We start from the raw sequence: 14,659 nt of genomic DNA on the forward strand, positions 1-14,659 counted from the left end.
CCCGAAATTTGGGCTAAATTCTATTTAGCAACCCTACACAAAGGGAAATAAACATATTATATATATGACTTGTTCTAACTACTTGTTCTGTAACTATTTATTTTATACTTAGTTCCTGTTTGGTGACTGTATGGAAGAAGCTTGCTACTTGAATGGTATCTAGAATCATAATAATGGTGGAAGAATTATGGCGCAGGGAACCAGTTACATAATAATTACATCAAAAAACAATATCGTGATCTAGTGAACATATTTTTGGAACTAAGTCAGTCAACACGTGTTTGACTGTGAACATATTTTCAACTTGGGAACCGTAGTCAAAAAGTGTTTGACTGTGAACATATTATTGGATTCAACTTGGCAAATCTTAACACGTGTTTAACTGTGAACATATTATTGGATTCAACGTGGCAAATAATCTCAACAGGTGTTTGACTGTGAACATATTATTGGATTCAACTTGGGAAATAATCTCAACAGGCGTTTGACTGTGAACATATTATTGGATTCAACTTGGGAAATCGCATCCTTTTACATAGATGTCGGACGTTTCATTACATTTATCCACCGATAAGATATGATTTAGACCCGGGATTTAGATATGGCTGTGAACATAATTATTATTGGATTCAACTTGGCAAATAATCTCAACAGGCGTTTGACTGTGAACATATTATTGGATTCAACTTGGCAAATAATCTCAACAGGCGTTTGACTGTGAACATATTATTGGATTCAACTTGGGAAATAATCTCAACAGGTGTTTGACTGTGAACATATTATTGGATTCAACTTGGGAAATAATCTCAACAGGCGTTTGACTGTGAACATATTATTGGATTCAACTTGGGAAATCGCATCCTTTTACATAGATGTCGGACGTTTCATTACATTTATCCACCGATAAGATATGATTTAGACCCGGGATTTAGATATGGCTAAACGGGCAAGGTTGTGTTTCATGTTGATAGCATTACTATCATTCATTGCTGTTGGCTCTAAATTGATCATCTTATTATTGACGAAGAGTATATCCCCGAGATTGTCAGCAGTTGGGCAGAGTGATCGAGTAGTACTAGGTTCGGGTAAGGAGACTGGACTATTTTTTTAGGGCGGGCTGTACAGTAGTCGGGCCGGTATAAACTTTAAAATTTACCGACCCGTCTAGTAATATAACAGTCATTTTGGCTTCAGAATCGGTTAAAAAGTCAATTTATCAATAATGCTTAATCAGGGTCTGGCACAGTGGCAAAAAACTGGCAAAAATGGTAAGAAGTGGCAAAAATGTACTCATATTGAGAGTTAACTATTGACACATTCAATTACGTGTACTAGTGACTAAAGCAATATGCAGACTCCGAGTATTATGTAGACGTATCCCAGCAAACACAAAAACGTTTTAAAAACGTTTTAAATAAGTTATATTTTGGCTTTTGGTTTAGGTAAAAACGTTTTAATAACATTAAAATGTCGGGTTATATAAAGGCCATGATAACGTTTTAAAACGTTTTGTATGAAAACACACTACAACAATATTTTTAAATATTTTCAAAAAATGTTATTTTAAACTATTTTTGCAAACATTTTTGCCAAATGTCTTGTCAAAACTCAAATAACATTATGTTAAAATATTTGAACCCAGTAAACACAGAAATGTTCTTAAAATGTTTTTTTCAAACAATTTTTTTAGGCCTAATGGAAACCCAAGCCTTTAATTGTTAATATGTTACTTATTATGACTAAATTTGGTCTTATTACACGAAAAAAATAAACAATGATTAAAATTATTTGTGTTCAGATTGTGATGTGCCCTGAGTAATTTAATTTGATGATTTATCTTTGTTTACAAAGTTACATGAGTGATGACATTTTAGGGAATTCCCTCTCAAATTGAGCAAAACAAGTTGAATCATATCTAATTTGGAATATTTGGAAACCCCCTTCAGATTGTAAAGAGATGACATCATATATGGGATTCCCCTCAGGAAGTGATGTAATGGGATTTCCCCTCAGGAAGTGATGTCATGTGAAAGGTTAATGTTATAATTAAGACTTTGGAAATCCCCAGATTGAGCATAATGTGAAGGCAGTAACTGGCCCAGAATAGAATGGGGTTTTTCCCAAGCTTGGTATATAATAAGAAAATGTAAACAATGATTCACAGTTGATAGTGTTGATCTGGGCTATGCTTACAGTCCAATTCCTTGAAAGAAAGGAAATTACAAACCAGAAATATTTTATGTAGTCAAAGTACTACTATTTACCAGTGTTGTCGGAGGAGATCTAGAATACGTCAAAGAACGTTATTCTTCCAAGAAAGGAAATATATTCTTCTGTCGACTTGCTGAAGTCTGGTATTTTGATTCAACGCAACTGTCAAAATAAGTGGGGACAACTGCATCGCAGTCCTGCTTCCTGAAGATATTGTGTGAAAGGTGGAAATAGCACCAAGTTTGGAGAAAGCAGCGCAAGGAGTTAAATTTGGAGAACTGCGCAAGGAGTTTAGCATAGGAGAACGGCGCAAGGAGTTTAGCATAGGAGGACGGCGCAAGGAGTTTAGTATGGGATAATTGCGCAAGGAGTTGTAAACGTGTTTGGAGAACACCATTTTAGTGTAAGGATTTTATACGCAAGGAGTTATCAATGCAAGTGTACAAAGGACTTCGCTGATTGTCGCAGGACAAGTGAATAGGGATATATTACATCAGTCGTCCAGAACATTACAAGAACTTTATGATCACCAAGAAGAAGAATGCTGGCTAAGTACAAAATAGATAAAGAGTGATTATATTTGATTAATGTATATGTGCATTTGTAGTCATTATATTGTACCAAACGAAACTTGCTTTCAATTAAAGACTTAGATTTTGTTAGCTTAAACGAACAGTGTATTTGTGTTGTGCATTCGTGTGAGTTCGGGTAAAAGGTGATTTTGGCCTTGAGTCAAGTACGACTCGTAACAAAATTGGGGGCTTGTCGTCCGGGAAATACACTGTAAAAAAGTTGACATTATTATACTGAGTCTTGAAAGTGAAAGTACAGTATGGAGTTCAAAGCAGAAGAGTTTCTTGAAACTATAGATTGGGAGAAGTTTGATAAGTTGAAGAAACCTGATTTAGTAGCATTTGCAAAATACTATGAATTGGATGTAAAGCAAGCCAACAGAAAACAAATAATCAAAAATGCCTTAATTGATGTTTTGGTTGATGAAGAGTATTTTGAAGAATCCATTTTGGAGAAGAGAAAAGAGGTCAAAACTGAAATCGGGGATGCAGTAAAGTTGAAAGAACTAGAAGTTCAGGTGGAAATGGAAAGAATGAAAATGCAATTGCAGTTGGACATGCAAAAGCTAGATATGCAAAATAAAGAAAAACAAGAAAGATTAGACATGGAAACAAGAAATTAGAAATGGAAGAAAAAGCACACCAAGAAAAGATGGCGCTTGAGCACCACAAATTAGAAACAGAAGAAAAGGAAAAGGTAGCAAAATTAGAACTTGAAAAACAAAAGTTGGAAATGGAAGAAAATTTGAAACAAAAAGAAATTGAAGAAAAGTACAAGTTTGAACAAGAGAAGTTGGCAAAGCTAGGTGACAAATACTCATCAAGTTTCTCCTCAAAGTCAGGGTTTGATGTTACAAAGTATGTCAAGCTGGTGCCTAAATTCAAAGAAAAAGAAGTTGACGAGTACTTTCAACATTTTGAAAAGGTAGCTACAAATTTGAAATGGCCTAAAGAGCATTGGACCCTACTTTTGCAAAGTAGTTTTGTGGGGAAGGCCAGGGAAACTTACTCAGCTCTACCAATAGAGAAGTGTAACAATTATGAAGAAGTCAAACAGGCAGTCCTTAAGGCCTATGAACTGGTGCCTGAAGCATACAGACAAAAGTTCAGAGATTCAAGAAAGCAAGCAGATCAAACCCATGTAGAATTTGCTAGAGTAAAAGAACACATGTTTGACAGGTGGCTTGGTTCAAAAGAAGTCAAAGATGGTTTCGGCCAACTTAAGCAATTGGTTCTTATAGAAGAGTTCAAAAAATGTGTCCACGCTGACATTAAAACCCACTTGGATGAAAGCGCTAGCAAAATTAAGACGCTAAGTGACGCGGCGACAATGGCAGACGACTATGGCTTAACTCACAAATTGAATGCGAGTAGTCATAACAGAAGTTATTCAAACAGGTTCAGCCATAACCAACCTAGAGCAAATCAGGGTGGTACACAAGAAGGAGATCTCAGTCTAATCACAGATCCTGGTCTAATTCACAGCATAGTGCTGGTGGTAGAGGGACCCCATGGAGTTCAGGTACCAGACCAACAGGTGGGACTGAATTTAAATCCCAATTAGTTTGCAATTTCTGTAAGAAACCAGGACATACAGTGACCATGTGTCGGAGCTTAAAAGCCAAACAAGATGCACAAAAACAGCAGCAAACTGCTAGTAATACTGTAGGATGTGCAGTGTCACTTGAGTCAAAGAAACAAGTCAGTCAAATCAAAAACAAGAATTCCCACAAAAGGGAGGTGAAACAGACAAGGTGTGTGAAGAATTTGAACCATTTGTGTTAGAGGGAGTAGTATCACTTGGTGATAATGGTAGTCCAAAGCCCATTAAGATTGTGCGAGATACGTGTTGTGCACGGTCTATGATTCTGGAAGGAACTTTGCCCTTTAATGAGGATAGTTCAGCTGGTAATGCTTTGATCCAGGGTATTGGGATGGAAATAATTATTGTACCTCTCCACAAAATTAACTTGACATCTGACTTGGTTTCTGGTCCTGTAACCATAGGAGTTAGACATGAATTGCCAGTCAAGGGAGTGTCCATGTTGCTAGGAAATGATTTGGCAGGGGGAAGGTTTTCCTGACCCAATAGTCACAGATAAGCCCTGTTTACAGGATGATAGTAGTGAGGAAAAGGAGATATTTCCTGCATGTGCAGTGACACGGGCAATGAGTAAGAGAGCCTCATTAGAAACAATTGAGGACAACCAAATTGATGACATAGGCTACAATTTGGAAGACACATTTGTGTCAAAGTTGAATGAGAAAGAAGATAAACTTCCTTCTCCTGGGGATAAAAATACCCCTACAAATGACACAGCCTCTGAGCATGAACAACTTGGGGAAACCATAAAAGACATGACAAGCTAATTCTGGAGCAACAAAATGACCCAGAACTCAAAGAGATCAATCAAAGGGCATTGACCCTAGAAGAAGCAGAACAAAATTCTGTCTGTTTTTACAAACAAGATGATGTGCTAATGAGAAAGTGGCGCCCTCCTGATGCACCTGCCGACGAAGAGTGGAAGGTAGTGCACCAAATTGTGGTACCAAAAGTCTACCACACTGAAGTTATTAACATAGCACATGATAGTCCCATGGCAGGGCATTTGGGTGTTAAGAAAACTCATGAAAGAATTCTGAGACATTTCTGGTGGCCCACTCTCAGAAAAGATGTTTCTGAATATTGCAAAACATGTCACATATGCCAAGTAGTAGGGAAGCCAAATCAGAAAATACCTCCTGCTCCATTGAAGCCAATTCCAGCCTTTGATGAACCATTTAGTAGGGTTATTATTGATTGTGTAGGCCCCCTACCAAAGACTAAGTTAGGTAATCAGTACCTCCTGACAATTATGTGCGCGTCAACACGCTTTCCTGAAGCCATACCCTTGAGAAATATTAAAGCAGTGACTATAGTGAAAGCTTTAACTAAGTTCTTCACATTTGTGGGGCTCCCCAAGTCCATACAGTCAGACCAAGGATCAAACTTTACTTCTGGAGTATTTCAGCAGGTCATGTATCAATTAGGTATAGAACAGTATACCTCAAGTGCATACCATCCAGAATCACAAGGTGCACTAGAAAGGTTCCACCAAACATTGAAAAACATGATCAGGACATACTGTTTGGAATTTCAGAGGGACTGGGATGAGGGAGTACACTTGTTGTTGTTTGCTGCAAGGGAAGCTGTTCAGGAAACTTTAGGATTTAGTCCTTTTGAGTTAGTGTTTGGACACACAGTGCGCGGGCCCTTAAAGTTGTTGAAAGAAAAGTGGCTCAATGAGAAATCAGATATCAATTTATTGGATTATGTCTCCAATTTTAAGCATAGGCTTAACAGAGCAACTGATATCGCCAAAGAAAACTTGAAACAGGGTCAGGCCAAAATGAAACAATGGTATGATCAACATGCCAAAGAGAGAGTGTTCAAACCAGGTGACAAAGTTCTAGTACTGTTTCCAATTCCAGGACACCCATTACAAGCCAGATATCATGGCCCATGTGAGGTAGAGTCAAAAGTGGGTGAAGTAGATTATATTATCAAGACTCCTGGTAGACGCAAGAGCAGGCAGTTATGCCACATAAATATGCTCAAAGAGTATGTTGAAAGAAGTGACAGTGGCATTCCAAAACCTGTGTGTACAGTAAAACATACTGATAATGTAGACAAACATGCCGATGTAGACAAAATCGCCAATGTAGACAAGAGTAAAGATGACAATCCTGATGTCACATTTGACCAGGATAAAGAGCTGGAGCACAAAGAGTATAATGTAAAATTGAACAATTCTGATGTGCTCACTAATTTGGACTCAAAGTTAGGTCATCTTTCTCAAGATCAACAAAAGTCAAATTGCAAATTTGATTCACAAATTTGACAATATATTTCCTGATACGCCAAGTAGAACAAATGCTGCATTTCATGATGTAGATGTTGGTGATACAAAACCAATCAAGCAGCATCCTTACAGAGTCAATCCATTGAAAATGGAACATCTCAAAAATGAGATCAATTATATGCTAGACAATGATATCATAGAACCAAGTAGTAGTGAATGGAGTTCACCATGTATTCTTGTTCCCAAGCCTGATGGTTCATACCGATTGGTGGCAGACATGAGAGCTGCAAATGTTCATTCAAAGACAGACTCATACCCAATTCCAAGAATTGATGATTGCATTGACAAAATTGGGAATGCAAAATTTGTTAGCAAATTTGATCTTTTGAAAGGGTACTGGCAGGTTCCACTCACAGACCGTGCCAAAGAGATTTCTGCCTTTTGTACACCATTTGGTCTTTACCAATACAAAGTTATGCCATTTGGGATGAAAAACGCACCTGCAACATTTCAGAGAATGGTAAATCAAATTGTGGCAGACATAGAGGGATGTGAAGCGTATGTAGATGATTTGATTGTTTACAGTCAAACTTGGGAACAACACATGGAACAACTCCAACAATTGTTTAAGAAGCTGTCTGAAGTACAATTGACAGTCAATCTGGTAAAAAGTGAGTTTTGCCATGCCACAGTCACATACTTAGGATATGTTGTAGGTCAAGGTCAGGTGAAACCTATCAAAGCCAAAGTTGAAGCAATTGAGCAATACCCCACACCTGTAAACAAGAAGGCACTCATGAGATTTCTAGGAATGGTTGGCTATTATAGAAAGTTCTGTCCAAACTTTTCAGAGATAGCAAGTCCTTTGACTGACTTGTTGAAGAAGGATGCAAAATTCATTTAGTCAGAACAGTGTGAAAATGCTTTTCACAAAGTCAAATCAATACTCATGAGTTCACCAGTACTTACTGCACCTGATTTTCAGAAGCAGTTCAAGTTGACTGTTGATGCCAGTGACATAGGCTGTGGAGGTGTTGTGATGCAAGAGGGTGAAGATCAAATTGACCACCCTATATGTTACTTTTCAAGGAAATTCAACAAGCACCAGAGAAATTACTCCACAATTGAGAAGGAGTGTCTAGCATTGCTATTAGCATTGCTACATTTTGATGTGTATTTGGGTACCACAGTATACCCTGTGCTTGTTTTCACAGATCACAATCCCTCACCTTCATCAACAGGATGAAGAACAAAAACCAAAGACTGGTGAGGTGGAGTTTGACCTTGCAAGAGTACAATCTGGACATCAAACATATTAAGGGAAAAGACAATGTAATGGCTGATGCCTTGTCCAGAATTGCATAAAAACAGACAAACAAAAATTCCTTTAAAAAGGAACTTGTGTGACAAGTAGTCACTGTGTATGTTGAGTTAAGCACTCGAAGTTAATATTATGTTGAAGTTGATGTAACAGAAGAAAACATTTGAGAAAGTTTTCATTACATTCAAACTTTCTTCTTTTAAGGGGGAGGTGTGATGTGCCCTGAGTAATTTAATTTGATGATTTATCTTTGTTTACAAAGTTACATGAGTGATGACATTTTAGGGAATTCCCTCTCAAATTGAGCAAAACAAGTTGAATCATATCTAATTTGGAATATTTGGAAACCCCCTTCAGATTGTAAAGAGATGACATCATATATGGGATTCCCCTCAGGAAGTGATGTAATGGGATTTCCCCTCAGGAAGTGATGTCATGTGAAAGGTTAATGTTATAATTAAGACTTTGGAATTCCCCAGATTGAGCATAATGTGAAGGCAGTAACTGGCCCAGAATAGAATGGGTTTTTTCCCAAGCTTGGTATATAATAAGAAAATGTAAACAATGATTCACAGTTGATAGTGTTGATCTGGGCTATGCTTACAGTCCAATTCCTTGAAAGAAAGGAAATTACAAACCAGAAATATTTTATGTAGTCAAAGTACTACTATTTACCAGTGTTGTCGGAGAAGATCTAGAATACGTCAAAGAACGTTATTCTTCCAAGAAAGGAAATATATTCTTCTGTCGACTTGCTGAAGTCTGGTATTTTGATTCAACGCAACTGTCAAAATAAGTGGGGACAACTGCATCGCAGTCCTGCTTCCTGAAGATATTGTGTGAAAGGTGGAAATAGCACCAAGTTTGGAGAAAGCAGCGCAAGGAGTTAAATTTGGAGAACTGCGCAAGGAGTTTAGCATAGGAGAACGGCGCAAGGAGTTTAGCATAGGAGGACGGCGCAAGGAGTTTAGTATGGGATAATTGCGCAAGGAGTTGTAAACGTGTTTGGAGAACACCATTTTAGTGTAAGGATTTTATACGCAAGGAGTTATCAATGCAAGTGTACAAAGGACTTCGCTGATTGTCGCAGGACAAGTGAATAGGGATATATTACATCAGTCGTCCAGAACATTACAAGAACTTTATGATCACCAAGAAGAAGAATGCTGGCTAAGTACAAAATAGATAAAGAGTATTTATATTTGATTAATGTATATGTGCATTTGTAGTCATTATATTGTACCAAACGAAACTTGCTTTCAATTAAAGACTTAGATTTTGTTAGCTTAAACGAACAGTGTATTTGTGTTGTGCATTCGTGTGAGTTCGGGTAAAAGGTGATTTTGGCCTTGAGTCAAGTACGACTCGTAACAAAATGAAGAAAAGTAAACCACTTTGTCAGTCTTTGCCATTTTTGCCAAGTTTTCTACCCGCGGCAAAAAACCCTGAGTTCAATGAACATAATTATATGATAGCATTATGGCACAATGATGAGAATGATGAAAGCCTGAGTGAGTGAGTGAGTGAGTGAGTGAGTGAGTGAGTGAGTGAGTGATTATCAAGTTTATTTTGTGTATCTTTGTTAGGACCTATTTGCGGCTTTAACTAAAAGATTAACCTCTACCTTCTCTTTTTTCAAAGAATATTTTTGTTTGGTGTTTGTATTAACATCTCAATTAAAATTTAAAAAGGCTCCACGGGTTAGAATAGATTTTTTAACCAAAAATATATTTTTTTAAACCACAGAATAAACGACTCTTTTCAGAGCCACCAGACTTTGTAAAATGAACTTAAAGTCCACTTTTTTTGAAGGGGCAATCTTGCTTTCAGTTCAAATTTAGATAGCATGAGTTTGATTTTACAATCTTCACATTTTGTTATGTTCAGGAGCTGTGGATGAACATCAATTTAAAGGCACCGACAGACATTGCAGTCCAGGACATTTTCAACTGAATAATGATGGTATTTGTCATCCCATGTTAACGTGTAAAGACATTCAAGACAGTGTCACTGGCATTCATAAAATCGGTGGTGGAAAACATAAGAATGTAAGTTGATGGTTTTCATATTTTCGTCAAATATGTATTCACATTTCCCGAAATCCTTTGCGATTGATCCCCGATGACGTATTATCGAAGCGTGCATCTTTACTACAATCAACAATATTCAAGGTGCGCAAGAAAGATGTGCGCATCGGTGATTGCGAAGTAAGGGTCAGGTTTGCAGTATAATTGAAGACGGAATTAAAAGACTAGTTTCCGCATGACGTCCTGCCATGCGCCAACCACACCAAAAATGCCGCACTGCGCAGGTCAGTAACCAATTACGTCGCGCCTTTGCCCTGAAGTCAAACGCAAACCAGTCTTTTTTTTAATTCGGTCTTTAAATATAAATTGTTTTAAAAGGGTTCCAGCTAGCGACGTTTGCACAGTATTTTTTTATGGGACCTGAGAGCACATCAGACACACCAAATTGCATTCTGAATACGAGGGTTGTCCTTCTAATATCAAATAATTTCTTGGAAAATAATGATATACGCTCGTATATAACACAAATTGTATGGCAAATTTGTGAAAACTAAAGTGCTTGTAGCTGGGATGAAAGGCAGACCATGAATTGAACATTTTGACCTTTCGTATTGAAGCTATATACATAACGTTTTATAAAATATCATGTATATCTTCAATACCAAAGGACAAAATTGAATACCTGAGTGGAAGAAGGGCCCAACTCCATCAAAACGGTTTTTGAGATGTTAAGAAAAAACTTCATATAGACAGAATGTTTTCATCTTCAGGGGACCTTTAACACATGAACATACAGTATTACATACGTTCGAAATCATATGTTTCCATGACAACGATACAGGTCTTAATATGAGCTACAATCCAGGAAAAAAAGGTTGGCACAGTTTGCCTGTCTTTTGGTATATCTCTGTCCCCGCTCCCCAATTCAATGTTGGACCAAGCCATGTTGTCAACAGGTCCGTGAGACCCTCCAACATTGAATGATGGGGAGTGGGGAAGGGTGAGATATAGGGTAGTCTGTATTACACATATATTGCATGCACGTTTCCCTCGCCTCCCCAATTTTAATAGGGCATGCATTTTCATTGTTTAGTGCAAGTGTGCCAACTATTAATTTCGCGGGTTGTAGAGTTGGGCCCTTCTTCCACTAATATACTGCAAGTATCAGTTCCGTAAGCAGATGTGTTATAAATAGCTACAACAATTTGGAAATGTCCATTAATTGCACAAGTAGAAGCATGTAATATGTTAGCAAGAAAATATACTATAGTGAAAAGCAGATTTTATGGATGAACAAAATTCCACTTTAACCAAATATTTGTGGACGAAGGGCCCAAGTACATGGAGTTGGGCCTTTCTTCCATGAAATTCATGATTACGTGTACGTGGAAGACTATTTAGAAAATGGATTTGTGGCTCATCTTTCACACACAAGGAAGAACAGTCTGCTGGCAATAAAATGCTGGGTCTAACTCATTTTTGTAAAAAATTGGAGTTGGGCCCTTCTTCCACTCAGGTATTCAATTTTCAATTGGTCAGCTTTATCCCAGCTACATACACTTTTTACATGTCATTAGATTTATAAAGTTTACTTCGAGGACTGTTGAATGAGGTGCGAATAATAGTGTTATTGATGTTCCTTCCGCTTCAGGGATCAATATCACAAAAATGCTCTCATCTTTTTAAAATGTCTAATTTTATTCGTCTTCGAAAAACGTTTAAATTAAGAATTTTTATGAACAACATTTTAAAAACATTTTGACCATTATATATTACCCGATATATTGTGTTATTGAAACAATTTGATCAAAACCAAATTACAGTTATATAACGTTTATAACGTTTAAGACCAGTTTGTGTTCTGTGTGTAGGTAATAGGTTGAAAGAGATCAATCCTCATTGAGCTCTAATTGACCAATTGTGAGACGTTACCTATGTAATGAAGCGGCCTAGATGGTGCAAACTATTATTTATTTTGCAAGAGGAACCATTTAAGACCAATTAAATGAAAATCAGTTTTCGATCATGATCCCTGCTTATGTAAGAGCCCAAAATAAATGACATTTGACATTTTCTCTTATAACTTGAGAATGGAGCGTTACGGATGGAGCAACTATACTTTTCCGAATCCTTACCGGCCAGAGGAATACATTAGAGTGGTTTTCAACATGATAATTTGACCGCTTTCCCAAAAAACAAAAAAACACATTCATACACTCTTCAATTGACCTAAAACATTGCTCAGATCTTTTATTGTATCTTGTGTATGGTTCAAAATTTTGGCTTAGAGCGGGTTCCCTAGTAATATAATATCCAGATCTATGATTTTGTAGAGTAGGTCTAGCTATAGGTCGTAGATATGGTAAACAAGCTCACAAAGTCACTTTCATTTACCATACTATACTAAAAATTATTAAATTTACATACCATATTAAAAATTATTAAAATGTACATTGTTTTTTAAAATAAAAATTATTAAAATGTACATATTTATTACATGCATGCCGTGTATACCTCCCTTCTGAACCGACTGACACCATCTGGTGCCGGTGGCTCAGAATAGCCGACGGCGCCCCCACGTGCCAAATATTGGGGCTGAAGACGTCCAAGAGAATACTGGATGAAAGCTTCCTCTCTCGGTAAGCAATTTCAAGTTTGTGAGAAATAAGAAAAGTTAAACACGTACATATTTATTGATTATAATTATTGTTCTTTATTTTCGTGACCAGGTTTATCTTGCTAGATGGAAGAACTACAACGTAAGCCTTGTGAATTTGACTAATCCTAATCCGTCTTACACCAATTACTTTTTATCTACGGCAAAAAATCTCCAACAATTTCAACCAAGTCCGTTTGTAACTCAATTGCTTGGGTTTTGCTCATCAATTCCTGCCATTGTCACAGAGTATCACAAATATGGGTCGTTAGCAAATATCAAGAACATCTTAAAGGACACCGACGAAGATAAGGGGACGACGAGATTCCAACTTTGTATTGATTATGTTAAAGTAATTAATTTTCTTCATTCAAGTCCAACTGGTGCTCATGTCATGTGTGATACTGATACCTTACCTAATTTACTTGCACAGTATTTAGTGACTTCTGATCTCCATATTGTTGTTAACGATGTAGACCGACTTCCTCAAGTCAATGCGTCCAGGGGAACACATTGTCCAAATAATTATGGAGAACTTCTGGCTCCCGAACAAATAGTGAGGTCTTCCAAAGGTTATGACGAGAAGTCAGACATCTGGAAGATTCCAGCGGTAGCGGAGTATTTGTTAGGAGCAGGTATCCATGGAAATCTTACCAGGCTTATATTATCCAAAATTCACCAAAAGTGTCGTAGTAAGGATCCAAAACTCAGACCTACTGCAGCTGAAGTTTTAAAAGGATACTTAGATGTACAACACACATTCTTTACTTTTTAAGGTAGTATGAGCGGCTACGGTGTCATTTACTAAAACAGTATATAAACGCAAGCTAACAACTATCATATCCTTTCATCAGATATGTTCAAGTGCAAGGAAAAAAATATGGCTTCTTTAGAATAAAAAAATCACGGGAGACATTCATCATTTTCTACCCCGGTATCCAAATATTTATCGTCTGAATATCAAATCGTGCACAGCATATTCAAGTGTATCGATCCCGTGTATTCATTTTAGTGTCTCTGCTGTGCAACCTGGCGATATCGGTGTGCATCAGGCTATGATGTTTTCAAATAGACGTAAACGTTTGTAGAAATTGAACCTTGTGTCAACTTGGCGTGATGACAATTGCCCCTGTCGAGTTCCTCCGGGAGTTTAAAAAATACAAGTAGTGAGCTATCAGCAGTAGATAGTTGATGAAGTAGTCTTATGCCAACAGTAGATAGTTGAGGAAGTAGTATGCTATTAGAAGTAAATAGTTGATGAAGTAGTGTGTTATCAGCAGTTGATAGTTAATGAAGAACAGTACTGTACTATATCAGCAGTAGATAGTTGACGAAGTATTGTGTTATCAGCAGTGTATGAAGTAGTGTGATATAAGCAGTAGACATAGTTGATGAAGTAGTGTGCTTATTAGCAGAAGTAGATAGTTGATAATGTATCATGTTATCAGTAGTAGATAATTGATAAAGTATTGTGCTATCAGCGGTAGATAGTTGCCGAAGTAGTGTGCTATCAGCAGCTGATAGTTGATGAAGTGGTGTACTATCAGCAGTTGATAGTTGATGAAGTACGGTAATGTACTATCAAAAGTAGATAGTTGACGAATTATGTGTAATCAGCAGTAAAAAGATGATGGAGTAATGTGCTATCAGTAGTATATATAGGGTCCATAACTTATAAGTTCCACCTAAATACTTTTTAAATAAACTCAACCCATAAAGTATCGAAACGATTATAGATGGTCAGATATATCGGGAACTGAAATATATAGCAAAAACTTATTTAATGTATATAAAGCGCAGTTTTCTCCTGCGCATTTTGATACCTCTTTTGTTGCTCTACGATATCATTTGGCCGAGTTATGAGCGCTTGAGTGGCTTCAAGTCGGATTTTGAAAGATGCACTTAGCTCCTGTTCAAGCCAAATGCGTTCGTCGTGTACACACACCCCCTCTTGGAAACAGAGGGGGTGGATACTCTCGATTGGCCTGCAAAGAGCCCTGACCTTAATCCACTAGAACACTTGTGGGGAA

At 37.3% G+C, this 14,659-nt stretch overlaps 1 protein-coding gene across 1 annotated transcript; it reads left to right on the plus strand.

Annotated features, from left to right (window-relative positions):
* Nucleotides 1-608: 608 nt before the first annotated feature.
* LOC140140252 (protein O-mannose kinase-like) lies at nucleotides 609-13,772 on the plus strand. The gene is made up of 3 exons (XM_072162040.1): nucleotides 609-1,085; nucleotides 9,834-9,994; nucleotides 12,703-13,772. Exons 1-3 carry the CDS (start codon nucleotides 935-937, stop codon nucleotides 13,402-13,404), a joined length of 1,014 nt encoding a protein of 337 aa, XP_072018141.1. The 5' UTR covers nucleotides 609-934; the 3' UTR covers nucleotides 13,405-13,772.
* Nucleotides 13,773-14,659: the final 887 nt, after the last annotated feature.

This window comes from Amphiura filiformis, chromosome 19 (assembly GCF_039555335.1).
Source record: "Amphiura filiformis chromosome 19, Afil_fr2py, whole genome shotgun sequence".
Taxonomy (NCBI): Eukaryota; Metazoa; Echinodermata; class Ophiuroidea; order Amphilepidida; family Amphiuridae; genus Amphiura; species Amphiura filiformis.

Excerpts from the sequence above, each read along its gene's own strand:
- LOC140140252 (XM_072162040.1), top strand. The coding sequence starts at position 935 with ATGGCTAAACGGGCAAGGTTGTGTTTCATGTTGATAGCATTACTATCA. Across the intron at positions 1,086-9,833 it reads TCGAGTAGTACTAGGTTCGG|GAGCTGTGGATGAACATCAA; the intron begins GTAAGGAGACTG and ends TGTTATGTTCAG. Across the intron at positions 9,995-12,702 it reads GTGGTGGAAAACATAAGAAT|GTTTATCTTGCTAGATGGAA; the intron begins GTAAGTTGATGG and ends TTTCGTGACCAG.